General features: G+C 59.3%; 1 protein-coding gene and 1 long non-coding RNA gene across 51 annotated transcripts in view; one reads left to right on the forward strand and one right to left on the reverse strand.

Annotated features, from left to right (window-relative positions):
• ABLIM2 (actin binding LIM protein family member 2) overlaps window positions 1-27,144 on the reverse strand; it is a 156,863-nt gene that overhangs the window by 66,392 nt on the left and 63,327 nt on the right. For 49 of the 50 annotated variants that reach the window (XR_011538363.1, XR_011538362.1, XM_070613378.1 and 46 more), the window contains exons 5-8: window positions 21,133-21,259; window positions 17,833-17,926; window positions 6,537-6,624; window positions 3,465-3,523 (exon numbers count right to left, since the gene is read on the reverse strand). Coding sequence is in view for 48 of the 50 variants with exons in the window: in XM_070613378.1 (XP_070469479.1) it covers window positions 3,465-3,523; window positions 6,537-6,624; window positions 17,833-17,926; window positions 21,133-21,259 (368 nt within the window). In the remaining 2 variants the exon portion in view is untranslated. Of the gene's footprint in view, window positions 1-3,464; window positions 3,524-6,536; window positions 6,625-13,186; window positions 13,483-17,832; window positions 17,927-21,132; window positions 21,260-27,144 lie in introns of those variants that run through there. The other variant, XM_070613406.1, reaches the window with a different exon arrangement.
• LOC139082400 (uncharacterized) lies at window positions 16,415-19,978 on the forward strand. Its single transcript, XR_011538364.1, has 3 exons — window positions 16,415-16,593; window positions 19,302-19,381; window positions 19,591-19,978. It is a non-coding gene; the product is annotated as an uncharacterized lncRNA (long non-coding RNA).

Below are 27,144 nucleotides of genomic sequence, written 5' to 3' on the forward strand. Positions count from 1 at the left end.
TCTCCCCGGTCCATGTGGCATGCTGGGCATCCCTGGGGCCACCAGACACGACGTGCACTGACCACCGTTCCCACCTCTTTCAGGAGCATCTTGGGGCAGGACTGGCGATTCAGTCCCCTCTGTGCCCCAGGCCAAGAAAAGAGCTCGGCACAACCAGACCCTTGGTGAAAGTTTGCTGAGTGAATGAATGACAACTGACTGAATGAGGACACACAGTGAGCGAAGGCATGAAGCGCAGGGGAGAACGCAAAAACATGGGAGAAGTCCCCTCTGCTCGCTTCTTTCAGAGTGGGCTTGGCAAGCCTTTGCTGAACTGGGGGGGGGTCTCCCACCCTGAAGGGCGGTATAGGAGGGTCTCCTCCACCAGCCAACAGCCCTGCACGTCTTAGAGGCCGACGTCCAGGGGGTCTCTGTCCAGCCCCATGAGAAACTCCCAAAGCCCAGAGCCTGCTAGTTCCGGGGGTGGGGCCAGCTGCGTCCCAGCTGCAGAGCTAAGGGTGGGGGGACCCCGTGCACCCTGATTCCCCTTGCTCCCCTGGCAGGAAGTCCTTCAGGACACAAGGACCACAGAACCAGTGTTCTCAGTAAAGAGCTCTGCCATAGGGGCCAGCCCCGTGGCCGAGTGGTTAAGTTTGTGCACTCCGCTGCGGCGCCCCAGGGTTCGGATCCTGGGCGCAGAGGTGGCACCGCTCGTCAGGCCACATTGAGGCAGCGTCCCACATCCCACAACTAGAAGGACGTGCAACTAAGATATACAACTGTGTATGGGGGGGTTTGGGGAGATAAAGCAGAAAAAAAAAAAAAGAAAGATTGGCAACAGTTGTTAGACCAGGTGCCAATCTTGGGGAAAAAACAGAAAAAAAAGGAAGATTGGCAACAGTTGTTAGCCCAGGTGCCAATCTTTAAAAAAAAAAAAAAGAGCTCTGCCATGGGTCTGCCCCGCGTCTCATGGGGCGGACTTCACTGGCATGAGCCCTCCCTGCTGAAGGCAGCGCTGGCCAGGGGTCTCCGGGAACAGGCAGCCGCCTCCCACCCTCCAGGCCTGGGCTTCACGCTCTCCCCAGGGGTCCCTGCCTGGTACTCCACCACTCCACTCCGGCCATCCCGACCGATCCTCTCAGCTGCCCTTGGACTTGGTTTGCCTCGATGTCTTAACTGGCCTGGAGATGCCACCAGCATAGGAAGCCCCCGCCTCCCAGGCGGTGTTCTGGGCATCACGTTGACTTGGCTCAGAGAGGCTGGGTCCGAATTCTGTCCCTCATCCCATCTCTTACTCTGCTCCTGCCACTCTGTCCCCGCAGGCACCGAGGCTGTTTCCTGTCCGTCTCTCACACGGGGACGCAGACGCACAGCCACGAGACGTCTGAGTACCCAGGATCGCCAAGGGCCCACTGCAAGGGCTCCTCGGGAGCCTGCTTGGTGGGGGTGTGAAAAGGGTTGGAGAGGCCTGCGACAGCCGTGTGGCGGAGGGAGTGGAAGGCCAGGGGTTGCTGTGGTCCAGGGGCTGACCAGGACATGGCCTGCCCTGCAGGTGGCAGGAGTGTCCTGTGGGTCACATACCACTCTCCACAAGGGGCTCTGCCCCTCTGCACTGTCCTGGTGCCCTTGGGGCCACGGCTCCTGGTGGGGTCCCGCTGGGGTACTCCCTGGCACAGGCCTGGCGCACACAGTGCCTGGTGAAGCAGAGCGGCCGATGCGCCTGTCCCCCGAGGGCTGTGGCCCCCGGGCTGCCATCCAGCCTAGACCCGCTTCCTTCTTTCCTTCAGCAAACACTCGCCGAGTCTCTGTCACGTGCCAGGACTCGTGCGGGGAGCCGGGAACTTGGAACACAGAGAGCGAGCCTTCCTCCAGGCTCCAGCGGAATGGAGTGGAGTGGAGGAAGCGGGCGTCCCCCAATGGGAGACGGCGTGCAGGTGGTTTGTGGACACAGAGGTGGAGGGAGCCCCCCGCCTGGCCAGGCCTGGGGGGCAGTGAGGACTGGGGCAGTGGGAGGGGTCAGCAAAGTCTTCAAGGGGTGACATTCATGGTGAATCTTAAAAGACCTACAATAGGAGTTCATTGGGATGCAAGGGCACAAGAGGGCGTTCCTGGCAGAAGGAAGATGTTTGCGAAGGTGCAGAGGCCAGAAAGGGCACGGAGCTGGGAAGACGCGTCAGCTTGGCTGGAGCGGGGCTGGGGGTGAGGGGGCAATGGGAACTCCTCCCTGCTCACCACACCGCCACCCCAGCCTCCTCTCAGCTCCCGGAGCTTGCCGGCTAGTTCCTGCCTCGGGGCCTTTGCAGAGGCTGCACACCCAGCCCAGAATCCTCCTCCCACTCCCTCTCATCAGGGCTGATGCTGTCTTATCCATCAGTCCTCGCTCCAGGCTCATGCCCTCTGGAGGCCTCCCCGGGCCAGCCCGTGCACAGTCGGTTCCTCCCCGTTGTCCTGCCTCCAGCTCCCATGGGCTTCCTTAGTGCACCTGCCCCAGCAGCTATTCTTGCCTGATTTGTTGCATTATTTGCTAGTTTAGGTATTGGTTTTTTTCTCTCTGGAACATCAGCCAGGGGAGGGCAGGGTCCACTTCCACCTTCCTCCCCCTGTCCCACCTCCTGCCCGGCGCCCAGCAGGGCCTCTGAGTGGGCCAGAATCTGGCCTCTGCCCTCCTTTCCGGGAGGTGATCTGTCACATCTGTGGGGGTCTTTATTTAGGGAGGGGGTTAACCACACCCAACACCCTTTGGGTGGTGCTGGCCATGCCAGAATGGCCCACGTGTGACTCAGCGTGGTCTTGGGTCAGGCCCCCTGGAGAGTGAACTCAGCCACGTGGCAAAGCATCAGGGAGTCAATCGAGCTGGCCTACACGAGGCCCTGTAAGGTGTCTGGACATGGAGCTGCCTGGGTTGGCAGTACTCCTCGGGAGCTGTCCCCGCTGACGCTGGAGGGTGCTGTGTCCTGTCCTGACTCCAGGAGAGGGGACCCCTCCCGGACCCTGCCCCAGGCACCTCTTTCTTTGGCTGATTTCACTGCATCCCCCCTCTAATAAACCGTCACCGTGGCTACAGTAGTTTGCACTGAGCTCTGTGAGTCCCTTCTAACGGACTATTGAACCCGAGGGCAGTTTGGGGGACCTCTCGAACTTGCAGTTGGCGTCAGAAGTGCAGGCAGTCCCAGGGGTTGTTTGGGGACCCGCTAACTTTGCAGTTGTCCCCACACTTTCACGGCCATTGGCGTCTACTGAAGGAGTGAAGGGGTCAGCGGGACCCGGGTGGGGAGGCCCCGGGGTGCCCTCCACTCCCCTCGCATCGCCCCTGAGCTCGTCTACCTGTTTACAGCTCCACGCCGTCCCGGCCTCGTGCCACCTGCCCCACAGCCTGGGGGACTGGCCAGTGAGCCTGCCGAAGCTGGTCAGCATCCTCTTAACTATGGGACGATCCCACAAATGCAGGTAAGAGTACATCGGGGAAAATAATGAATTCCACCAACCTTGTTTTTGTCTTCAGTTCTGGCTGCCTGCCGACACGCCGGGTGCCAGATGGAGGAGCCTGCGGACAGATTCCCGAGAGGGAAGTGGTGAGCGCTATTTCCCGAGACGCAGGGGCCCGAGGGAGAGTCAGGACGAGGGGGCCCACGGGCCCTACATGGCAGTCCCTCCCCCGCCCGTCTTCTGAGCCAGAGGGCGCCAGGCCAGCACGTGTGGATCACAGGCCCGACCCCAGGGGGCTCGCAGTCCCATTGGTGGATGTGAAATAAACGGGAAAACACACTGCCGGGTGCTCACTGCTCCCACAGGGCCTGCCCCGCGTCCCGAGGATCCTGGGGAGGGCACCTGGCCCAGCCTGGGGCATCCAGGCGAGGCTCCTCAGAGGACGGGGCTTCAAGTTCAGCAGCAGAGGAGAAGGAAGGGGGAGCCTCAGGTGTGGGGTGAGGAGCAGGATGGGGGCAGGGGCCGGGCTTGAGGCTGGGATGCTGGGCAGACCCCATCACTAATTCACTGGCTCTCTGAGCCTTCTCGTGCCTCAGTTTCTTCGCCTGTCAGCTCTACCTGGCCACCCATGTCAACAGCCACCACATCAAGGTAACAAGGTCACCACATGCCCCACGCGTCTGGCGCTCTGCCCTTTCCCAATTCAAACTCGGCCTCCCCAAGTCTCAGATTTTTCCCACCTGCAAACAGGACCAACAATAATCCTAGCTCGTCAGGCCAACAGGAGAATTTCATAAAATTAAGTAGGGGTCATGACATATTGGAAAGGTGCCTTGTGAATCGTTGTGTACACATGTTAGCTTTATTATCACGACATTTCTTGAACGGGGGATGGGGTGTCAGCTCTTCCTGCCCCCGTCCGTCAGGGCCCAGAGCACCTGCGGCCCCCTCAGGGCCTCCTGAACCTCAGCCTGACCCCGCTTCCTCCATGGAGCCGCCCTCCACTCACGCCTTCTGCCTGTGGTCGCGGCTGATTCTGGGTTCCTGCCCCACGGGTGCCAGGCCAGCCCACGCCCCCCCCCTTGGAGGTGGGGCCGTGTCCATCCCACACTCAAATCCCCCACACAAGGCCCACAGGGCCTGGCACATAGTAGGGGCCTAAAGATGTGTGTGGAAGGAATAGCTGCATCCTCTCCTGCCAGCAAAGCCTCCAGGAGACCCGACACCCGGGAGGGGAATTCTCACTGCTCCTCCATCTCCAACAGCCCGACTCCCAGAGACACCAGATTTGATGGGGGGGTGGGGTGTAAACGTTTCTTTAAAAAAAATTGTTTCTGATTACAAAGGTAATAGATGTTCCCTATTAAAAATTAAAGGAACCCAAAAAAGTATACATAAGGAAATTAAAATCATCTACCATCTCTTCCCCCTTCTGGCTGGCTGCCCCCAGTGTACACGCACGTAGCAAATAGCACGTGGGTCAGGCTGCACACACACGGTTTGACAACCTGCGATTTTTGCTTAAAGATGTCTTGAACATTTTCCCATACCACTAAATATCAAAAATGTAACTTTAAGGGGTACGTGGCAACATTCTACTGCACAGAAAGATGAGTGAATTTATCTGATCCTCGCCTGCGGGCTCCCGTGGTTTATTTCTAAACAATGTCATGGGGGCGCCCAGCTGCACGCGAGTGCCAGCACTCCTCATTTACTTAAGGACCTCCTGGAAGTGGAGTCTTGGCTCAAAGGGTGTGGATATTTTTAAGGCTCTTGATGCATATTGGCAATTTCCCAACGTCTGCCCCCACCAGCCAGGTAAGAGGCCCATTTCCTCGGATTCTTGCAACATGGGGACACGTCCTTCCTTTTCTCTTTGTCAACCCAATGAGAAAAAATAGCATCTAGTCATTTTAATCTGGGTCTCCCTGATAACTAGTGACGGTCAGCACCTCCTCCCCACGTTTGCTGGAAAGAGTCCACTGCTGGGAGGTGTGTCCGGTGGGAGGCGGTGGTGGTGCTGGGTGTGGCTGCCCCATCAACCTCGAAGGCATAGGGCTCGCTGGGAGCACTGCCCTTCACAGCTTGATTACACAGGATCCACCTGTCTGATAACACCCTCACGGAGCCCCAACGTCCAGGCAGACCAGGCAGAGGGTCTCAGGGGGTGCAGGCAGGGTGGGGCCAGAGCTCCCATGGGACTCTGGTGCTCCGTGGGGTGGAGCTTGAAAACCACCAGCTGGTCTGACCCCTCATCATGTAGACTGGGAGATGTGAGGCCAGGAGAGGGCATGGGACTGGCTTTAACATCCCACAGAAAGCCACAGCAGGTCCTGCTTTAGAAACGGGGTGCCAGCCTCAGCCCAGTGCCGTGAAGACTGTCTTTGTTCCTCGAGACTGGGTCCCCCTTGATGGTGAGCTCGCGTCCCCGAGCAGCCGTCCCAGAGCCATTGTGCTCGACATCAGGAGGGCCTGAGAGCACCATTCACAGGGGGGTGGCCGCCTCGGGCCGGGGGACCACTCCCGGCCCAGACAGCCCAGCGCTGCTGGGGGCGCAAAGGACCCCTTTCATGTGCTCTTGAGTGGAGACTCAAGAGACAACACGGAACCCTGGGGACCAGGCCATCCTAGCTGATGTCACCCCACGAGTTTGGCCTCAGAAAGGGAGGCCTGTCTGACACACAGCCCCAAGATGACGCCGCATGAGGTCACTAAACAGCCCGTCTATGGGACAGTGTGTGGCTCTCCCACCTGCCTGCCTCTGGGGTCACTGGAGACAGACACGTTGTTGAGAAGAGACTGTGGGCTAAAGAGACAAGGTCTCGATGTCACCCATCCTTCCCCAGTCCGCCCCCCAGGAAGTTCCCAGCAGCATCTGGCCCATCTCCCCACGTCCAGGCCACCCGCAGGTCCCATGGGCTCTGCCTCCCATACTGCCCACTGCCCACCAGAGCCCCCCGCCCCACCCACTACGGCTGCTCGGGTCCTGTTCCCCCAGCTCCCGGCATGGCAGGGCTTCCTGACTAGTGAGATGACGCGTGACCCACCGGTTCACACCCAGCACATGGTGTGGGCCCCAGAGATGTCCATCTCTTGCCCTAGGGGACCGAGCAGCACATTCTTAATCTCACCTTGAAGGTACATCTCCTCGCCTTCGGCAAACATCCGGCCGCACCTGACGCATAGTGCGCACAGAGGGTGGTAGTGTTTCTCCCCTGCCTGTGGAAAGAACAAAGCAGAGGTGTCCCTACCACAGGTGGAGGGGTCCCTGGACCGCAGCACTGAGCTCATGGCACAGCCCACACGCCGGCACCCAGGTGATGCTGGGAGGTGCGCCGGGCGGCAGAGAGCCCACAACCATCCGGGAGGACGGGACCAAGGACAGAGGCCAGATCCTGTGGGTGCCCCCAGGCTGTCCAGGGTGCCCTGTGTGAACGCTGGGCCCCAGCCCACCGGGGCCTTGGTTGGGGAGCAGAGACCTGGCCACACTCCCCGACCTCTAGGAGAGCAGGCGTGTCACCAGCTCCTCCGCTCAGCAGTTGACATGTCTGCCGCCCCCATGAGGCAGAGGGGGCGGGGTCCCACCATCTCTGTACGGGGGGAGGACAGGGGGACGAGGAGAAGGGGGAGGAGGGGGGGGACGAAGCTAACCTTATTTCTTCAGGTGGAGGGACTGGAGGGGTGGGGTGAAAAATAATGAATAATTTTCTTTTTGTATCTCTGTCTCGCTCAATTTTCTCAATTAGCATTTATTATTTTTATAGTTCTTAAAAATCCATTAAATTAAATTAAAATATTAATATTGAAATAACCTAAACAAATCACATTGGCTGGTTTGGCTAGTTGTACATGGTGCAAAAAAAAATCACCCCAAATACCTCCCCCGGCATTACTTTATAGGGACTATTTCTCAGCTGCGGGGAGGGCGGAGCTGTAGCCGCTGCCAAACTTGGATGCGGGTCCCCTGCTCCACTCTCTCCTGAAACGGGAGGAGGTGCAGTCATCACCTCCTGAGTCTGAATTAGTACTAATCAAGCTCAAGAGTAAGGAAGTAACGGGGTAGAAGTTCCTTACAGGCATCTCGTTTTTCTTTCCCTTACGCACGGATGCCTTCGGGAAGAATTGGGCCCAAGGCGACCCTGTGTACAGGGAGGAAGAATCTAAGACAAGCTCCTCTCTGTGTGGGGCGGGATGTGCCAGTCGACGCGGCCCACCAACGTCCTCAGCAAAGGGGTTCTTCCCGGGAAGTGCAAGGATGCTGGGTCCCCGGTCCTGCCAGCTCTGCAGCCTCCGGGCCTTTGCACAAGCTCTTCCTTCCTCCTGGAGTGTCCTTCCCCACTCTCCCCTCCAGGCCACCGGAAGGTTCCTTATCTCATCTCAGATGCCACCTCCTCTTGGAAGCTTTTCCTGAACATTTCCCTAATGTGGGCTCCCATTTTCACAGGGTTTGGCAATTTCTTCCCCACTAGGCAGGGAGTCTCTGAGGGCAGGTCCCAGCACGGGGCCACTTCAGGAACTGCCAGCTGCAGGGCTCTATCTGGGCAGCAGGTCACCCCACGGCGGTCCCAGGCAGAAGGAGGTGGAGCTGTCACTTTAGTGATTAAAAGCATAAAAATGCCAAGTGATCAGAGCAGCTCTCTTTCCGAGGCGTCAACAGGGGGTGGAAACTGCTCCATCTTCAGAAGCAGGATCACCTGTCATCAATGTCACAGCTCTCAACTGATGACGCACGCATTTTAAACATTGTGACCTCTGACCTGTCCTCATGCCACCTCATCCAGGCGCCCCCTCCACACTGGGGGGTCAACCCCCCATGACTTCAAAGAGAAGTTCTGTGACAGCCACTTGGGGGAAAAAGCTCACGTGGAAGGGAAACAGATCCTGGCGTCTACACAGCACGTCCACACTCACGTCTACACGTGAGTCAGGAGGAGAGGGAGGCCTGTGGGCACAGTTTCTAAGACGACAGGCGTGAAACACCAACCCAACGACGAGAATCAATGCTGAGCGGAGACACAGCCCACAGCCACCGTGAGGGGCCGGCCCTGTGTCCACACTCTTCCCCCCATCTGGAAAGCCCCTCCCACCCCGGGCACCCGGCAAACTCCCCCACCTCCAAAAATCACGGCAAGGTGGGCACCGTTTCTGCGGCTGGAAATGAGAAGCCCTTGACACACACTAACTCGTCTTCATCCTCGCAACAGCCCTTTGAGGTGCATTATTATCCTTGTTTTCCATAAGGGGCACAGAGAGGTGGAGGAACCTGAGCAAGGTCACACAGCAGGGTGGTGGTGGAGCCAGCATTAGAGCCCAGGAATCTGACGTTTCTCTTCTTGATCTGGGTTCGTGTCTCACTTGTGAAAACTCATCAGGCGGCACGTGTTGATTCATGCGCTCCTCTGCATGCATTACACACCAACAAAAGAGTTTCCCACAAAACTGACCAATGGCCTAAATGTAAGAGCTAAAAGTATAAAACTCTTAGAAGAAAACACACGGGCACATGTTGATGAGCTCAGATTTGGCAAAGGATCCTCGGGTTTGACAGCAAACGCGCGAGCAACAACAGCAGGAAAATAGATCGATGGGGCTTCGCAAAAGTTAAAAACCTTTGTGCCTCAAAGGATGTTATCAAGAAAGTGGAAAGCCAACCTACAGGACGGGAGAAAAATATCTGCAAATCACAGATTTCATAAGGGCTTAGTATCTAGAATATATAAAGAACACCTTTAGCTCAACAACAACAAGACAAAAAGTCCAATTAAAAGATGGGCAAAGGAGTTGAACAGACATTTCTCCAAAGAAGATACACAAATGGCCAAGAAGCACATGAAAGATACTCAACATTGTTGTCATTAAGGAAACGCAGATCTGAACCACGAGGTACCACTTTCCACTCGGGTGACTTGGATTAAAATGAAAGAAAACAAAACATGGAAAACAACAGGTGTTGGCGAGAATGTGGAGAAATAGGAGCGCTCGTACCTCGACGGAAGGAATGCAAAAAGGTATGGCCACTGTGGAAAAGTTTGTCAGTGCATTCATAAAGTACAGAATGACCACACGACCCAGCAATTCCACTCTGGGACACAAGAAAAATGACAAGGACAGAACAAGAGAAATGAAAACACAGGTCCACACAAACGCTTGTGCGTGAATGTTCACAGCAGCATCATTCTCAACAGCCAAAAGGTGGAAACAACCCAGATGTCCCTCAAAGGGAGAGTGCATAAAAAAATTGTGGTCTATCCATCCAGCGAAATATCATTTGGCCGTGAAGGGAAGGAAGCCCTGACACGTGGGGCCCCCGTGAAGTCTCACAGGGACGTTAGCGTCCTTACAAGAAGAGACACCAGAGCTTGCTCTCTGCCATGTGAGGACGCAGGACAGGCAGCCGTCTGCAAGGCAGGAAGGGGGCCCTCACCAGGAACCGAACGGGCTGGCGGCTGGATCTTGGACGTCCAGCCTCCAGAACTGTGAGGACTGCTGCTTAAGCCCCTCAGCCTATAGTGCTCGCTACGGCAGCCCAACCAACTAAGTCGGGCTCCCAGAGTCAAAAACAGAAGTGCCCTCGCCTGTTGTATCAATCTCATTGTCACTCCTGTCCTCTGTCACAGTGGCCACAGTGATGGGCCCCACGTCACTAGGACACTGCTGCACTCCCCTGCTCTTCCAGGGCCCTTTCCTCCCAATCACCGTCCAAGAAGGGCCTCAAAAATCAGCAGCTGGCAGTGTCATCTGTGCAGCCACCCCAGCCCCCAGCCCAGCAGATGGCCCAGCCCCCAGCCCAGCAGATGGCTCAGATTTTAAAAGTGTATTAAAAGCCCATGAGATTTTATAGTGCATGGTTTTAAAAAGACGTCTCGTGCCTTCTGACAAGCGGCTGCCGTCTTTAATAAGACAGACAGGCCTCTTTAGTTACACAGGAATGCAGCCTCCAGGGGCCCGGCACAGAGTCAGAGCCGGGCCAGCGCCGAGAAGATGGGTCAGTGTGTCTGGGCTCCAGCAGCTCCCCGCCTCCCTGCAGGGCGGAGCCGGCAATCCCTTCCTCAGCGGCCGCTGGAAGCACAGAGGGACCGGCCCCAGACTGTGACAGCCTCGCATACCCCAGGCAGGAGTCCCTGTCCTCCCCAGACCCATCCACGGCCTCCTCCACTCCCTGGAGAGCAGGCCGCGCCTCCGCCTGCTTTCCGAGCCCTCGCCAGGACTCCAGGCTGCAGAGGGCCCAGCCCACAGCCACACATCTCCCCAGCTGGGACTGGCCGTTTCCCAGTGGGGACGCACGGTGCATTCACCAGCCCCATTCGAAGCTTTAGTTTCCTTTTCGAAGGACCAGAATGGAATCCAGATCTCAAAAAAGCTAATCATCAGGGTGTGCCGATACAACCAAACTTACTGAGAAGCTAATCCAGACCTTCAGCAGGAGCAACGCAGCCACGTGCGGTCCCCAGAGGGGCCCTGCACGCTAAGACCCTCAGGGGCTGCTTCGCCCTGAAAAGTAGAGCCCACTCCTTGCTGGCCAGCAATGCCCATGCCACCTGCAGCCCCTCAGAGCCCTGACCTCGCCCCCACGCTCCCCACCGCTCCCCTACCCGCCCCTGGTCCAGGACACGCTCACTCCCGGCTTGGGGTCTCTGCTGGGAACGCGGGGTTGCAGGCTGGCACGGCTCTCACTCTCGTGCCCTCTCCTTCCTCTCAATCTAGCATCATCTGACCGTTGTCCCTCCCTCTCCACTGTCCCCCAGACCCCGGAGCAGAGCCGCGCGCAGAGGCGGTGTTCCCTAAAGACGTTCTGAACGCGGAGACCGTGCCACCAGTTGTTCCCAAGTGGCCCCCAGAGGACAGCGAGTCTGGGAAAGGTGGGTCACTTATCCCACCTGGGGCGCTCACCTGCACGGCGGTGCGTGCAGCTGGAAGGAGCCCCTGCACGGTGTCTGCCTGGCGCCATCACCAGCATCCCCAAACCCAGATAACCGGGGGGCACGGGGACGCCACTGTCGACCACATTACAGACCACACTCCAGGACGAGGACCAGAGGCGCAGACTCCTTGTTGGGGGGAGAAGCAGGGATGCGACAGCAGGCTCCATGCAAGTCAGCCCATGTCTGTGTGTGTCTGTGTCTGTGTGTCTGAGTGTATGAGTGTGTGTGTCTGTGTTCGTGTGTGTCTGTGTGTGTGCCTGTGTGAGTTCGTCTGTGTGTGTCTGTGTGTATGTCTATTGTGTATCTGTGTGTCTGTGTGTGTCTATGAGCGTATCTGCTTATCTGTGTGTCTGCATGTGTGTCTGTGTGTCTGTGTGTACCATCTAAAAGGATGATTTCTCAATGCTAACAGTAGTTAGTCTGGGTGATGGCTTCATTATGGATGATGTTTTGGTTTATTTTATAATAAACAGCTATTCCTTCTGAATGTGCTTTTTAAATACACACATTCATTAAATTAAAAGAGAGAGAGAGAAACTGGGGCCTCTGGAAGCCAGCTTCACCTCTGCCCCGAGGAAACGCTTTTGTTTGTTTGGAACATGTGGTTTGTTCTCTCCCAGTGATGGTCACACCTGCTTATGAGGGCACACAGAAAGTGCCGACAGAAGGAAGGAGGGGAAAACAGCCAGTGTCCCTGAGTGGCAGGAGACGGTTTATTTGAAATGGAGAGCAGTTTAACTGGCCGCCTGACGCAGGGCCCGAGTGCGCCTGGGCGGCCCCTTCTCCCTCCAGGGTTCCTCTAGGGCAGCAGGGGGACCCCATCACCGTCACCTCTGAGCACCCAGTCCCAGCCAGGGGTGGGACTCTGTGAGTGCTCTGGGGGGTCTGTAAGGTGAGTGATGGATTGAGGAAGGAAGGGAGGGAGGGAGGAAGAAATAAAGGAGGAATTAATTACTGCTCCCAGAGGGGCCCTGGGCTTCTCGTTACCATGGAGACAAGCAGGCAGCACAGGCAGGTGGGGCTCAGAGAGGGCACGGCCGGGTTAAGGAGGGTGGGGCTAAACCAGAAGCACCCGCACCCCCGCCCCGCCCCCGCCCCACAGGGGAGCATTCCAGCTACTACCGTGACAACAAGGCAGGTGGGCGCCGGCAAGCCTGAGCCGGGGCCTCCCCCTCACTCAGCACCTCCTCCCCCTCATCAAACTCAGGTTTAGTTGGTCTGGTGACACTGCTGTCCCTGATGATTCACGAGTCACCTTCCAGCTCTCTCCATCCCCAGGAGCCAGCACGGCAGTATGGCTGCTCCAGGCACGCAGCTCTGCTCTCACGCCCAACCCCTCCCCACGCGCCCAGGGTGGGGGCAGCTGTCAGCCCCTCCCAGGTCCCCACTGGACCCTGAGGCTCCTCCACCCGCACCCCAGCATAGAGCAGGTTCATCAAGACAGACACCCAAGACAGGCAGAGGCAGGAAAATACGCAGTAGAGGATGCTATAGATTTAGGAGCAACTGCGGGGGGGGGGGGACAAACCCCACCGCCACCACCAAATGCACATTTCATGGGCAGGCAGGCACCAGCGTTAAGATGGCACTCCGCCCGGCCGCACGCAGACGTGGCACAGATCGAGGGCTCCTGCAGGCAGGGAAGGGGGCCCAGCTGCTCCCCCACTCGGGCTCTGGGGAGAGGAAAGCCCTGGGTGCCGACAGGCACCTTAGGGCCCAAATGAGGATGACAGGTGCCTTGAGGGGGCTCACACCTCGCTGACCTGTCCCGTCTCCCTGCCAGCCCACCCACCTGCAACCCCTCATGGCACCTTCGGCCTCCCCATCAGCCCTCAGAAGCACCTGGCCAGGCTTCCTACCTGCACAGGGTCCCGGCACCAGAGCCCAGTCCGATCGGCTGGCCCTCACAGCCCCTCTCCAGTGCCCACTCCCTGGACAGGACAGCTGGAACGGGCAGCGTGACGGTGAAGATGGACACCCTCACCCTCCAGCCAGTGGTCTGGATCCTTTTCCTTCTCTTTCAGATCCTGCCACCTGCCACCTGCTCCCCCGAGAGCCCACTGCCTGCCCCCCTGGGCGCCGGCACGCTCCAGGCCAAGCTCAGGCGGTGCCACGGCGGCGGCGGCTCCCCTTCTGCGGAGCCAGGCTCATCTCTGCCCGCCCGCGGCTGCCGCCTCTCCGAGGAGGATGCTCAGAGCTTTGCAGAGCCCGCCGACTCAGCCACGCCACGGAACTTGCCGGCAGAGGCGAAAACAAAAGCATTAATCTTCCCTGGGAGGCCCTTTATCCTCCACCGCAGACGAGGAGGAGAAACCCAGACCTGTTTTTCTCCTGCTCCTCACAATTAAGACGGGCCCTTCCTGATAACCGGGAGTGCACCAGAGGGACCCCATTCACGGGCCCCCCCCCAATTCTGTATTTGGCCCAGCATTAACTCTCAGGGATGCTGACACTGCAGACGGGGCCACTCCTGCCCTCCCTGTCCATTAGGGGAGGCCTGCTGATTGCCCCAGGACGATGATGAAGGCTCTCCACCCTCAACAGTTACCACGGGCCAGCACTGAGCTGGGGACACTCCACAGATGTGTCTCGCTGAACCCAAGGAGGTTACTGAGCTGTCTGTTGACAGGTGCGGCGCTGGCTCAGGGCCGGGAGAGGCGGGGCCGACTGCAGGCTTTGGGTCAGGTCTCTGCCCCCGTTCTCCCAGGCTGCAGGGCCCACGGTCATCAGGAAGCAGGTCAGGCTAGACTCACACACCTGCAGCAGCAACAGCTCAGCCTGAGCTGAAGACGCACCGCACTTTAGCCATGAGGTATTAGGACGTGGCACAAGGCTAAAACGAGGACGCAGGCCAACGTCTACGCACTGGGAGAGGCCGAGTGGTGTGCAAAGACCAAGTGCAGGAGCCTGGGCACTCTGCCTTCACCGTGGGCTTGGCCACCTGCTGGGGGCTGGCTGATGGCCCAGCACGTGGTCTCCCTGGGGTGGAGGCCAGCCCGACGCCAGGTGCCAGAGGGGTGGCACCAGGTGGTGCAGCTCCCTGAGAGAGGCAGGTGGCCGGGGCGGGGGCGGGGGGGAGTTGTTCCCAAATTTGGTGATGACCTGGCCAAGCTTTAGAGCCACCTGCACTTCAGAGGAGGAATATGGGTCAGAGGGACAAAGGTGAGTCAGCCAGGTAACTCAAGAGAGGAGGAGCAAGGTGCCTGGGAGACTTCTGGGAGGAGAGGTAGGCCCAGCAGGTGCCCCCACGGGAAACCCAGAAGTGTGGGCATGGAGGCCCCACAGGCAGGGAGGGGCGGTGAAGGGGCTGACAGGGGTCCCCAGCCAGGGGCCTGGGGCCTGCGGGAGGCAGGCGGAGAAGGCCCGAGTGCACCGAGGAGAGAGGCTGGTGGCTGAGAGGCAGTGGGGCGGCCGTTGGATGGAGCCCTCGGCTGCGCAGGGACAAGGGGACAGCAGCGGGTAGAGGGGCCCTGATGCGAGGTTGGCAGGGTTTTTTTTAATGGGGGAGACTTGAGCCGTTTAGAAACCTACTGGGGAGGACGCCCTTTGAGGGGGGGTGTGCACCCAGGGAGGGAAGGAGACGGCAGGGTGAGGGAGGGGTCTGGACCAAGCACAGGCAGGGGCCATGGGTGGGAGGAGGGACAGCGCCTTTATCAGAAAGGGCAGGCGAGGGCGTAGGGGTGGCAATGGGGAGCTTCTCGGTGAGCTGACAAGGACGGTCCTGAGTGACACTGGCCCTTTCCCTCTGTCCTGTCCAAGACAAGGTCACTGTGGGGGAGCAGCCTGCAAGAGAGGGGATGATCTGGAATATCTTTTGGGGGAACAGAGACAAACACGGTTTGAACTGCTGGGCTTGCGGGAGCCTCCAGAAGCTGATGCAGGGGACAGGGGGCAGACGCCCACAGAGCTGGGTTTGCAGCAAAGGGAGAGGGGTGAGGGAGCCACCAGGAGACAGGAGAGGGCCCGGGGAGGCTTCGCCCCGGGGTCCTGGGAGAGGGTGTGTGTGTAAATATCAGGCATGTTCGCCACCTGGGAAAATACCTATAAGACGTTGGGCAGACAATAGCAACACTCATCACGTGACCACTCGCACAGTCGGGTCAGGAAGACGTGAAGACCCCAATGGATAAACAGGGGAAGTCTATGAAACGAAACTGAAATGCAAGAACTAGGATTGGCTTAAAACGACGAAAAGCCCCAGCATCAGAAGGGACGGAAGAGAGGCGCGCTAAAGCGAGGTCCCGAGTCCGCACCCGTCACACTGGCCAGGACGTCATAAAGGTCACACCCGCGGGAGGAGACGGGGAATACCATACTCTGGTAATGAGAGTGTAAATTAGAATAATCTTTCTGGAAGGCGATTTAAGAGTGTTAAGAATCCTGAAAAAGTTCACAGCTGTTGGCTCGGTTTCTACATTTCTGTGAATTAATCTTAAGGAAAACTAGAGATGCAGTTGAGAAAAGATGTTCATCTCAGTGTTATTTACTGTAGTAAAAAAAACCCCGAAAGCGGTGTTATGTCCGACAGTAAATGATGGACTTAAATTCCGGGGCAGACCTACGATGGGATACGATGCAATACTGAAACATGCTGGGGGAAGGATGAGCCTCAAAAACGTTACCCTGCGAGACAGAAGGCAGACACGGAGGACCACGTATTGCATGATTCCATTTACACAAAATGCCCAGGACAGGGAAACCTAGAGACCAAAAGTCGACTGGAGGTGGCCGGGGCGCTGGGGTCCAGTGGAGTCACAGCTAAAGGGCACAGCATCTTCGTGAGGTGAGGAAGGAAGATGCTCTAAAAGGCATGGCGGGGCGGCCGCACGGCTCTGTGAAGATGCCAAAAACCGCTGACACACGCTTTAAACGGGGGAATGGTGTGGTCGGTGAACTCTGCTCCAATAAAGCCATCTTTAAAAAGACCCATAATACGAAAAACAAAAACATAGGAATCTGTTAAACAGGAAACGTGAGCTGAAAAAATCAGGCGTGATGTTGTACAAACAGTTTGATCCCAACTATGATTACGTGCAGAGAGGAAAAAACTGGAAGGAACCAGCCAAAAAGGTGAGCTAACTAGGATCATTGATCAGTGATTTTTCTTCCCCCTTACTTGTGCTTTGCGAACTCTCTACAATCAGTGAGCGCGGAATCGCATCCTTCCTCAGAGGCCACTCAGCAGAGGAGGGCAGAGCTCCACACAGACCCAGGACCACTCCCGCTGTGACGCTGACACCCCGGGTTTACCAGGAAATGAGGGGAGGTGAGTTGGGGGCAGCCTCAGGCAGCACTGATGTCTAGGGTGGGTGCAACTACCGCTTTCGCCTCCCCCCGTCCCCTCCAAGCCCAGGTGACAGTGAGAGAGGGTTAGAAAGGTGGAGCTGAGGCCTGTGTAACTCTGTCCCTGTGGCTCGGATGTCAAGCGTAATTTCAAGAAAAGCAACTGGCCCTTCAATGTCCAGTTCCACTAAAGCATCCTGCACCCCCGTTACGTGCTGGCCACGAGCTGCGGGCAGGGTGGGCGGGAGTCCTTGGGGATGCAGGGAAAGCCGTCCCACGCCCCTCCCCCTCCTGGCCAGCTTCTCAGCTCCGGCCTCCGGTCCAGCTTAGCAGCAGCCTGAGGGAGCTCAAAAGCCCTGGTCAGCGATGGCGGCGGGGGCCCCCAGCCTCATTCCCCCACCTATCCTCCCACTCACAGAGGCTGCTCTGCGACCTCCGCGGACAGGGCTCCCACGCCCCCCCGGCTGGGTCCAGGCGCCCTCCCCTCCCAGCGCTCAGCCCCCTCCCATTCCCTGAGGTTCTCTGCCACCTGCCCTCCCCCAGGGACCACAGGCAGGCCCAGGGACAGTCCATCTTCCCGCCCCTGCACAGAGCCAAGGTAGGGCGGCCGAGGGGGGTTGGGGCTGGGCTGGGCCCCAGAATCCCGTGATGGGGTCGACCCCGGCCGCCCCATGGGATTGATCTTACTGAGCAAATGTAGAAAAACTCATAATACCTGTTATTTTCACAAAGGGACACACCCATGTGACTACGGCCCGGATCAGAAACTCAGCGTCAGCACCCCACAAGTCCCCCCACCCTGGAAGTGCTGTTTGACCTCCCCCGCCAGGTGACCCCTCAGCCTCCTACGGGGACACAGTCCTGCTTCCCGGGCTAACTTTAAACCCTCCGGGCCTCAGTCTCCCCATTTGGACTCGAAATGCTGGACGGAGAATCAAGTTCTCACCCTCCCCAACCCTACCTACTTGTAAAGGGCCCAGGACAGAGAGCGTCACAGGGAAGCCTTCCTGGAGGAGGTGACACTCACAGAGAGGCCCTGGGAGGTGTCCTCTAGCAGAGCTGGCAGGAAGGGGGTGGCGAAGGCTCGGGGTACGGCTTCTTGCACAAACACACACGAACGTGGGGCACCCCGAGAGGCCATTTTGATCCTCTTGGGAAACCCCCAGGGGGCAGGTAGGCCCCGGGGCCCAGCGCAGGGCTTAGCTCGGGCCGCCTCACTCACCTCCAGCACGTGCCCCGTGATGTACTTCTCGCAGCCGTCGCAGCGGATGCCGAACTCGCTGTGGTAGTCGGCCTCACAGTAGGGCAGCCCGTCCCTGCAACGAGACGGGCAGTCAGGACGGGCGGGGTTCACCTAAGGGCCCCAAACCCAGCAGCCTGCGCCAGGGAGAGGGACCCGGCCAAAGGCGGAGACACCCGCTTCCACCTGCCCCGAACAACAGCACCGCCGACAGACGCGTTTACGGGGCGCTCGTGGGCGCCAGCGCAGTGTCCCCTGTCATCACCCAGCCCCACGAGCAACATCACCCAGACCACCCCGTTTCACAGGTGGAGAAACCGAGGGGCCCAGGGGTGCGGCCGCCTGCCCAGCGGGCCAGGGAGGGGCTGGCAGCCACCTCTAGAGGCTGAGCGGAGGGAGTGACAGCCACGTCTGGGAAAGCAAAGATGTTTCCACAGGCGCGGCCCTTCCTTCCGGTTCACTCTGTGCCACGTTCAACATCTGGGGTGGGAAACGGCCTACTGAACCCTCAGGAGGCTGCCCAGGGCGTCCTGGAAAAATGGGAACCAGAAGAGGTGTGTGACAAAGGTGCCTGCATCGGAGACCAGGCCTGAGGGGTGACATGAGACCAGGCGGCCCAGGCGGTGGTTGGGACCAGACCTCACTGGCCCAGGCGTGGCCGGGAGCTTCCTGCTCGTGGGATCACAGAGCGGCAGAGGGTCTGGCGGGCGGGAAGGAACGGGGGCCCTGTGCTGAGGCTTCCACTCTGCACCCGTGCTCCCGGCTGGCCTGCCATGTGCTGGGCGCCGTCTGTGGCACTGGGGACCAGTGACGGGCGAGACAGGGTCATGGTGCTGCTCCTAGACATTGGGGCAGCCGTGGGCGAGCGGCCTAAACACTGAGCCCCAGCAAATGAGCTGTGAGGACAACAGCCGGCTTGCAGGGTGGCTGACGGCAGACGACGCAGGCACATGCCAGGTACAGCATCTGGCACAGGCCAGGAGCCCGTTCAAAGGTGACTGTTATTATTATCCAGAGGTCACCACAACAGGACAAGTGGCAGCGTGGAGGGGGCGGGGAGGCTCAGAGGCGGTGCCGAGGTTTCTGGGTGGCCACGCTCCACGTGGGGAACACGCTTGTGCTTAAATGCCACGCCCCAGCTGTGTGACCCTGGGCAAGTCACTTAACCTCTCCGGGCCTTAGCTCTCCATCAGTAAAATGGGAGACACAATAGTAAGATCTACATAAGAGAAGGTGTGGCTAGCACCTGCACAGGGTAGGCACTTGCCAATTGGTGGCTGAGGCCACTGTCATTGCTACCATGGCCATCCCCTCGGCCCCAGGCCCGGCCCAGCAGGAGCTGGGTGTGGAGGTGACTGGATCACCGGGGCAGCCGCTCTCCAGGGCATGTCCCTTCCCCAGCATCGTTGAACTCGCCGTGTTATTTCCAATTTGGTTTTGATTTCATGCAGGCCAACCGAAGGGAAGACGTCTCGCACTGTGGGGAGACCCGAGTTAACGTCGCCTCTCTTCCTCAACACCTGGGCCTTGGGTAGGTCACGCAGACGCCCGGTGGGGGAGGGCCTGGTGTGGGGTGACACGGCCCTGGGCTGCAGCAGCTGCCGGGCGCCCCTCTGCCATGCTCGCAGAGAGGAAGTCCCTCCTTCGTGTGGCAGGAGGAAGACGTCAACCGTCAACCGGGCCTCGGGGTGCGCTCCCCATCGCCGCTGACCTCGGCCCATTATTCCCCACCAACGACAGGCAGCAAACCCAGGAGGCTCAAAGACAACGTCTCCATGGCAACACCACGCGGCCCTCGACAGTTCTGGGACGGTCGTGCAGGTTGCTAAGTGCTGCGCAGCGTGGGCGAGCGCTCACCGCCGGTGAGGGCCGCGATGCGGGGGCAGGCGCACTTGTTTCACTGTCAAGCGCTGTGTCAGCCGGGCTGGCGGCCTGCGAACCACTCACACTTCCCTCCACTGTGACAGAGGCAACAGCCCCCCCCGCCCCCGTGGCCAGAGGCTCACCCGCCTGACCAGCCTGGACAGAGGCTCACCTTGGTTTGCGGATGCTTTATTTTGACATAAATCTAGAGTCACACATGATTGTAAGAAACAATACAGATAAACCCCACTTCCCACAACGGTGACGCTTTGCAGACTGAAAGAGTACGTCACCCAGGAAATTGAGCTGATTAGGCCCCCCAGTGTGACATGCACTCGTTCGTGTGTCCTTTGTGTATATGTGTGTGTGCATGTGCTCGTGTATGTGTGCATGCCTGTGTATGTATGCACACATGCATGTGTATACATGTGTGCACGTGCTTGTGTATGTGAATGTCTGTGTATATATGTGCATGCATGTTTGTGTGTACGTGCATGTGTGTGTGCGCATGTGTGTTTGCATGCCTGTGTGTATGTATGTGCGTGGGTGTGCGTATGTGCATGTGTGTGCATGTGCGTGTGTTTCCTTCTGTGCGGCTTTATCGCACAGGATTCCTTTTAACTAGGCGTTCCTGTGATGGCTCTGTTCCAGCCGGACGTCAAGAACTAGCAGAGCCCTGGATGGAAGCTGCCCAGAGGCCCTCTCCCGCAGGCAGGAGCCGCTCTGCCCCCAGAGAAACTGCCCCTCCCAGCTCCTTCCTGACTTGTCTCCCCTCACCGCCCGCCCCACCCATGCAGTCTGGGGCTTACCTTCTCAGTTCCCCACCCTCTGGGGACTGAAGTGCGTCCCTCCCTCAGTCCCGCTCTCCTGCCCCGGGCCGTGATCCCAACCCCTCCTTTGCCTTCCAATAACACTTGCTCCCCACCTCCCCACAAAGCAGCCATCATCGCATCCTGACCGTGAGCCTGGGGACACTGTGTCGGCCAGCGGGAGCTGCCCGATGGCCCCTCAGTGCCGAAGTCGGAGCATGGGGTTGCACTGTCACATCCGTGACAACTGACACCGGTCAGCCCTTCTCCTCGCTCTGTTGCTGGCATCAGCTGAGGTCCGCTTTGCATTCAGCAGGAGATCTGGTGCCAGCAATGGGGGAAGGTGACACCAGGGACAGGTGAGGGGAGGTGTCCTACAAAGTCAAAGATGGGAGCGCTAATATCTGTTTCAATCGACAAAACCGGAACTGGAGTCTGCACACCGCTTTAAGGCGGCCGGCAGTGGGGACAAACACGCCAGGGCCCCGAGGGCTCTCCTCACCTAACTAGGGGACAGGAGCAGCTGGCAGCAGGGAGAGGAGAAGCGCAGAGGGCGGCCGCGTGGAGCGGACGCAGGAGGACCACAGGGCCCCGGAGCCCCGCCACTCACTTGCTGATGTACTCCGCGTTCAGCTGCTTCCCACAAGTCTTGCACTTAAAACAGCCCAGATGCCAGTGCTTGTCCAAGGCCACCAGGGACTGGCCGTTCTTGATTTCTGTGCCGCAGCCCCCGCAACCTGGAAAAAGAACGGGACAGCAGACGTCGTTGCGGGCCAGGAGGAGTGCACCGCTGGGTCAACAGACACCACAAAAACACCTCGAGCGGCCCAGGGGAGGGGCCTGTCCCGCTGGCTGTGCTCGAAGGACCCTGTTACTGCACGGCCGGTGGGAGCGTGAAGGAAACAAATCGTGAAGGGCATCCCTGCACGCACTGAGCTCTGACTGCATGCAGCCTGGGCTGGATCCCGAGATGAGCGTGATGCAGGGGACAGAAGGCCTGCCTTCCAGGGGACATGCAGCGGAACGAGAGCACCCTGCAGGGGGGCTGCCCCGAGGAGGCAGGGGCCCAGGTGGCAGGTGCCACGATGGCGGCAGGCCTGGGTGGCCCCACCTGTTCCCCTCTGGCGGAAGGTAGACTTTGAACCCAACTGTGACCCAACCAACATGACCACCCAAGAAAATGGGCCACCTGAGGGCGGTCTGACCCCCAACCCCCGCCCTGTCCACCAGGTTCTGGCCGGCCTGGATGCCCCTCCAGGAAGCCTCCTGCCCCACCTCTTGGAGCTCCTTCTGTGGCCATCTGGGCCTCATCCCAGACAATGCTCAGTGCCCCTGCCCGTGTTCCTGCTCTGAGTCCCAGCCAGGACCCAGGCAGCTGGCCTGGGGATTCCGCCCTTGGCAGCCCAACCAGCCAGGCCCCAGCGTCTGTCTTCTAACTGCCCTCAGGGGACCAGTGCTCTCCGCCCTGTGGCCCCCGGCCTGGTTAGGCCCCTGACCAGACTCCCACACCCCCTCTGCCCCTTCCAGCCATGCGCATCCCTGCTCTAGCCCCCTCACCCTCTAGAGGCCCAGGTCCTTGCCAGAGTCGGGGAGCAAGACAAGGACTGGCCTCTGGGTCCCAGCACGACCCTGCTGACCCGGCCACCGCTCAGTCCCTCCAGCCATGAGCAGACACACCAGGGGCTCTCACACTCAGTGCCACATGTGCTGAAGGACCAGGGGTGGAGCAGAGACTGACCTGCCTGGGATGTGTGTGTGCATCTGTGTGAGTATGTATATGTGTATCTCGTGTGAGTGTGGTGTGTATGTGCACTTGTATCTTTGTGTGAATGTTGTGCCTATGTGTGCAAGTGAGTGTGTCTGTGTGTGCATGAGTGTGCCTATGTGTATGTCTGTGTGTGTATGCATGTGTGTCTCTGTGTGAATGTGTGTCCCTGTGTGACCATGTCTGTGTGTGTGTGTCTCTGTGTGAGTATGTCTGTGTGTCTTGTATGTCTCTGTGTGTGTGTGTGTGTATCTGTGTTTGTCGGGAGCAAGACACGGACAGGGCCTTGGGGACCCCCTCAGAGTCCCGATGAGCAGGGACGAGGGGGGCATCTGACAGATGCCCCCTGCCTGCAGGAGCCCCTGAGCCACTCGGCAGGTCCTGGCTCTGCGGAAGGGCTCCAGGCAGCATGGGGCCCCGTGCCCAAGACAGAAGGCCTTGGCCTGGCTGCTAATCCTGGCCCCGCCACTGCCATCATACTGAGCCAGTCCCGCTTCCTCACGGCGGGCGGCCACAATAAATGACAAATGCACACGGGAGTCAGGCCTGCGCACAGCTCGGCACTTGGCCCCGCGGCCCCACAGCTGCCATGCTTGCCCGGGCCACCTCCATCCCCCCGGGGCAGAGACCGGCGCCATGCTATTTCTAAGAATAAAAAGTAGTTAACGCCCACAAAACTGTTGGTCAAGCCCTGGCCTTGCTAAATTGTCACCCCGTTCAAAGCTGCACGCAACTTTGGAAAGGACCCCAAGAAAGGCTTGAGCGCCGAGACCCCGTGTGGGAGGCGGCCTCCCTCCATCTCAGGGCCGGGAGCCGCTGGGCGAATGAGTGTAGGCGTGCATGAATGAATGGATGGATGGATGGGAAGCGAGAGAACGCCCCCCTCCTCAGGTTCAGAGGCACCCAGACCCCCGGCCCAACCACTCCCCGGCCCCCAGCAGAACAGACATGACTGGCTCATTCAGGATTCCGCTCTGAGCTCTCACCTATGAGTGACCAGGGGCACTTTTGGGGAGCTCAACATCAGTCCCTGTCACCAGAGGGTGATTTTGCTCCCAGGGGCATTTGGCAATATCTGGAGATACTTGACTGGCACAAGCGTGGGCAGGGGCACGCTCCAGGCACCAGTGGAGTCGAGGCCAGGGACGCGGCACAGCATGCTCCAGTGCGCAGGACGGCCCCCACAGCAAAGAATCATCCGGCCCCAAACCTCACAGTGTCAAAGTCGAGAGACCCTGCTCTGAGCCTTAGCTGGCTTCTCTGTCATGGGCAAAGGAAGGAGCACACCCCACAGGATCATGCAGAGCACTGGAAGAGAGGCAGGGCAGAGCAGGGGTGAGAAGCACAGCCCTTGGAGCCAGGCTGCCCCCACCAGCTGTGTGACTATGGCAAGTCACTTCACCTCTCTGTGCTGGGATGTGTTTTATGGCGATAATCATGGCAGCAGTCTCGCAGAGCTGTGGTGAGGCTAAGGAGAGCTGATGGAGCTACAGGCCCCCAGGTGTGAGGGACGTGTCTGATACATGAGTAAAGGCATGTGAGGCAGGACACGCTAATGATGACTGCTGTGTCACGAGAGGACGAGGTGCCGAGAGGCCCGGTGCCCTGGGGGGGCCGTCCAGAGAGCTCTGCCTCCTGCTGTGTCAGCGGTGTGTCCTCCCGGGAACAGTCCAGAGGCTCTGGCGACTGTGCCGTCTGCAGCTGCAGGGCACGTGGCCTCCCAGCAGCCCCCTCACTCGCGCCCCTCAACTGGGGGCAGAGTCAGGAACAGTGAGCAGTGGAGGCGGAGGCGGGAGCGAGGTGCAGAAAGGACGGTTGTCATGGGAACGGCAGTCATCACCTTCCAAACACACCTGGAGCTCAGCAGAGCTTTGCAAATGACAGCACAGCACCGCGTGACGCCCACTGCTGACAGCAGGTGCCAACAGGCCGACGTCCTCGAGGGAGTGTCCCCACTGCCCGGGGCAGAGGTCGCTGGGAAGGGCCAAAGCCAGTCGTCCACTCGCCTGTGCACCTGGGCCTGGCTTGGCCATCACAGCATCGGGCCAGGCCTGGGCCTCTTCCCCAGAACGACCCTTCTAGAACTTTCCAGTTTCCTTGTTTCTCCCAAAGTGTTCCCTGCTCCAGCAGACGTGGTCATGGGTTCAGGGCCTGGCTCTGGCACTAACTCACGTGGGACACAGGACATGCCAGGGCGCCTTTCTGAGCCCCAGTTGTGAAGTCGGGGGGCAGGGTCAGCCCTACCCCCGCCCACTGCCCCCCCAGGCCTGACCGGGGTCGGGGAGCGGAGGAGAGCTCTGAGTCGAATCTGAGATTGACCTTTGAAAATGAGGAATCGACTGAGTTCTAAAACTGGAAAATGCCTGAAAAGTTACGGGCTTGGCCTGCGGTTTCTCGGAGGAGCCCTGTGTGCCCGCTCCTGCCACGAGGCCCGGTCCCTCCTCATCTCTCCACGTGTCCTCATTTAACCTCACAGCCTCCATGCAGGACGGGCTCACCCCATTTCCCAGAAGGGGCTCCAGGGCCTCAGGTCCCCGTCCCCCACCCCTGAGCGCCCGAGGGGTGCAGCCTCACCTGGGCAGACGACACAGAGGCTGCCAGGCTGCAGCCCGGGCGGTGAGGGCTCGGCTCGGAGGTCAGGCTGAGGGCTCCGGGCTGGGTCAGGCCCGGCCCTGTCTGCACACGCCCGGGGCAGTGTGCACCTTCACTCCTGACTCGGGTGGGGCCTCCAGGTCCCGGCTCTGAGCATGACCCCAGATTCCAGGTGTGCCCCATCCACACCCCGGCCAGGCTGGGCCCCAGCCAGCGGAGTGCAGACCTGGGACGGGGGGCGTGGCCAAGCCCAAGAACTGGCTGCCCCCAGTCGGAGCCCCCATCTTCCCACCTCCTGGCAGCCCCTGCCCCAGGCTGGCCTCCAGGCCACCGCCCACACCCACTGCTGACCCCACGCCCAGTCCCAAAGCCCAGAGAGGGGACACTGCTTGCCCAGGGCACACAGGTGGTGAGTGGTGGGGTCCACCCTGGGCAGCGGGCTCAGAGACGCCCCAACTGGCACAGGCTGGGTCTGCCCTGGACGGGCTCTGACCAGTACCCAGTGCAGAACCAGAGAACCGGGAGGAGCCTGGGGAATGGGGCCTGTACAGGGGCAAGGGGGCTCTCGGGGAGGGGACCCTCACCCGGGGGCAGGGGGGAGGCATCCGGGACAGAAAGGGCTGTGGAAGGTCCAGGCCTGACCGCTGTGCTGGCCACCCAGAAGCAGTGGTGCTCCTCCGGGAAGGCGTGGGCGCCTGCTCAGCCCTCACCCTGTCACCAAGCAACAGGCTCAGGGCCGGAGAGCGGAAGGGGAGCGCAAGGCCCTGGGCTCAGGCTGACTCAGCCTAAACAGCTGGCCACTCTCCACGTCCCCAGGGAAGGGCAGCCCACTAAGGCTGCCCTCTGCAGCTTTCCACCCGTCTGCAGAAGGCTGCATGCCCTCCCTCGGCCCCACAACCCTGTCAGGCAGACCGTTCCTGACTCACCTATTACTCCCCAGCAACTGGGCACTACCTCACTCAACAGCCACCTATGGCTCCTCGCTGCCTCCAGGATGCAGCTGGAACGCCTTGGCACGGCTTTGCCTCTGGTTTCGGTTCTCCTGCTTCATTCCCTCCTCCACACCGCAGCCCCCTTGTCTCCCATGGGTCTGCTCCTAGCACATCCCACACGTGTCCAGTCTCTGCGCCCTGCTCTCGTCCGTGGTGCCCTCCCTCCAATGCCCACCTACTGAAACCCGTGTTTCAAGTTTCAGAACAAAGGCCGCCTCCTCCAAAAGCCTCTGGTCACAGCTGGGCCGGCTTTCCTGCTCTGGGATTTGAAGGCCTTAGCTCAAGCCTCAGCCGCACCACGCCCTCGCTGGATGCCAGGCACCCGCACGGCCCCACTCCCCACCAGGCTCAGGCACTTCTGCATCTGCAGATGGAGAGAGGGAGTCCTGTCTGCTGGGGCTGCTCTGGGGACAGAAGGAGGCAGGAGATGGGAAGACTCTGCAGACACCTGCACAGGAGTCAAGAGCTGGTGACGAATGTTTAACACTTCCTAGGCACAAAACAGGCTCTAAGCTGGGGATTCTCACCACGTACTGCGAGAAAGGGTAGGTTATATTATTAGGTTATATTATATTGGAAAGAGTAGAGCCTTTCTGCCCATGACACTTTTAAAAATCTCAAAAAAGTCTGAGACAATGAGCCTGTGGTTGGGCATATTTCCCTTTTTACTCTGGCTGCCAGGAAGCTCTAGACAAACTGTTCAAACTCATCCCCTGCTTTTTTATTTTGCTGTAGAATCTTTGATGACTATTTCAGATTTAATTATAATAGTACTACTGTTTGTGAAGCAAATTCTTACAAACCCAATAAGCCAGCCCTCACAAGGAGAGTAATTTTTGAATGGAGGACTCTCCTAGCAAGCCCGGAAGCAACCGCGGCTGCCAGCACGCCTCCCCAGGTGATGCAGACTTCATTTCCCAGAGTCGAAGGATTATCAGCCTCCCAGCCAACACTGCACCCCTGGGAGCCTGAGGTGCAAGCCCCTCTGTGGAGACTCCAGCACAGCAGACAAGGAGGGTGTGCGCGTGGGCTCCAAAAACGCCGCTCCTGCAGCGGGACCCTGGCAGCAGCAGCCCTGGAGCGCTTGGCTCCCCTTCCCGTCTGTGCATCCCATCTCTGGCCCTGGAGGAGCCACCCACCGGGTAAAGCCAGCGCTGCCTGCTCCCACCATGCTCCACTCTGCCCTACAGCCCCAGGCCGGCGACACTCCAGCTGGCACCAGTTCTTTCAAGGTAACAATTTCCTGCCTCTACATCCAAGAAGCATGTATTGA

This window comes from Equus przewalskii, chromosome 3 (genome assembly GCF_037783145.1).
Source record: "Equus przewalskii isolate Varuska chromosome 3, EquPr2, whole genome shotgun sequence".
Taxonomy (NCBI): Eukaryota; Metazoa; Chordata; class Mammalia; order Perissodactyla; family Equidae; genus Equus; species Equus przewalskii.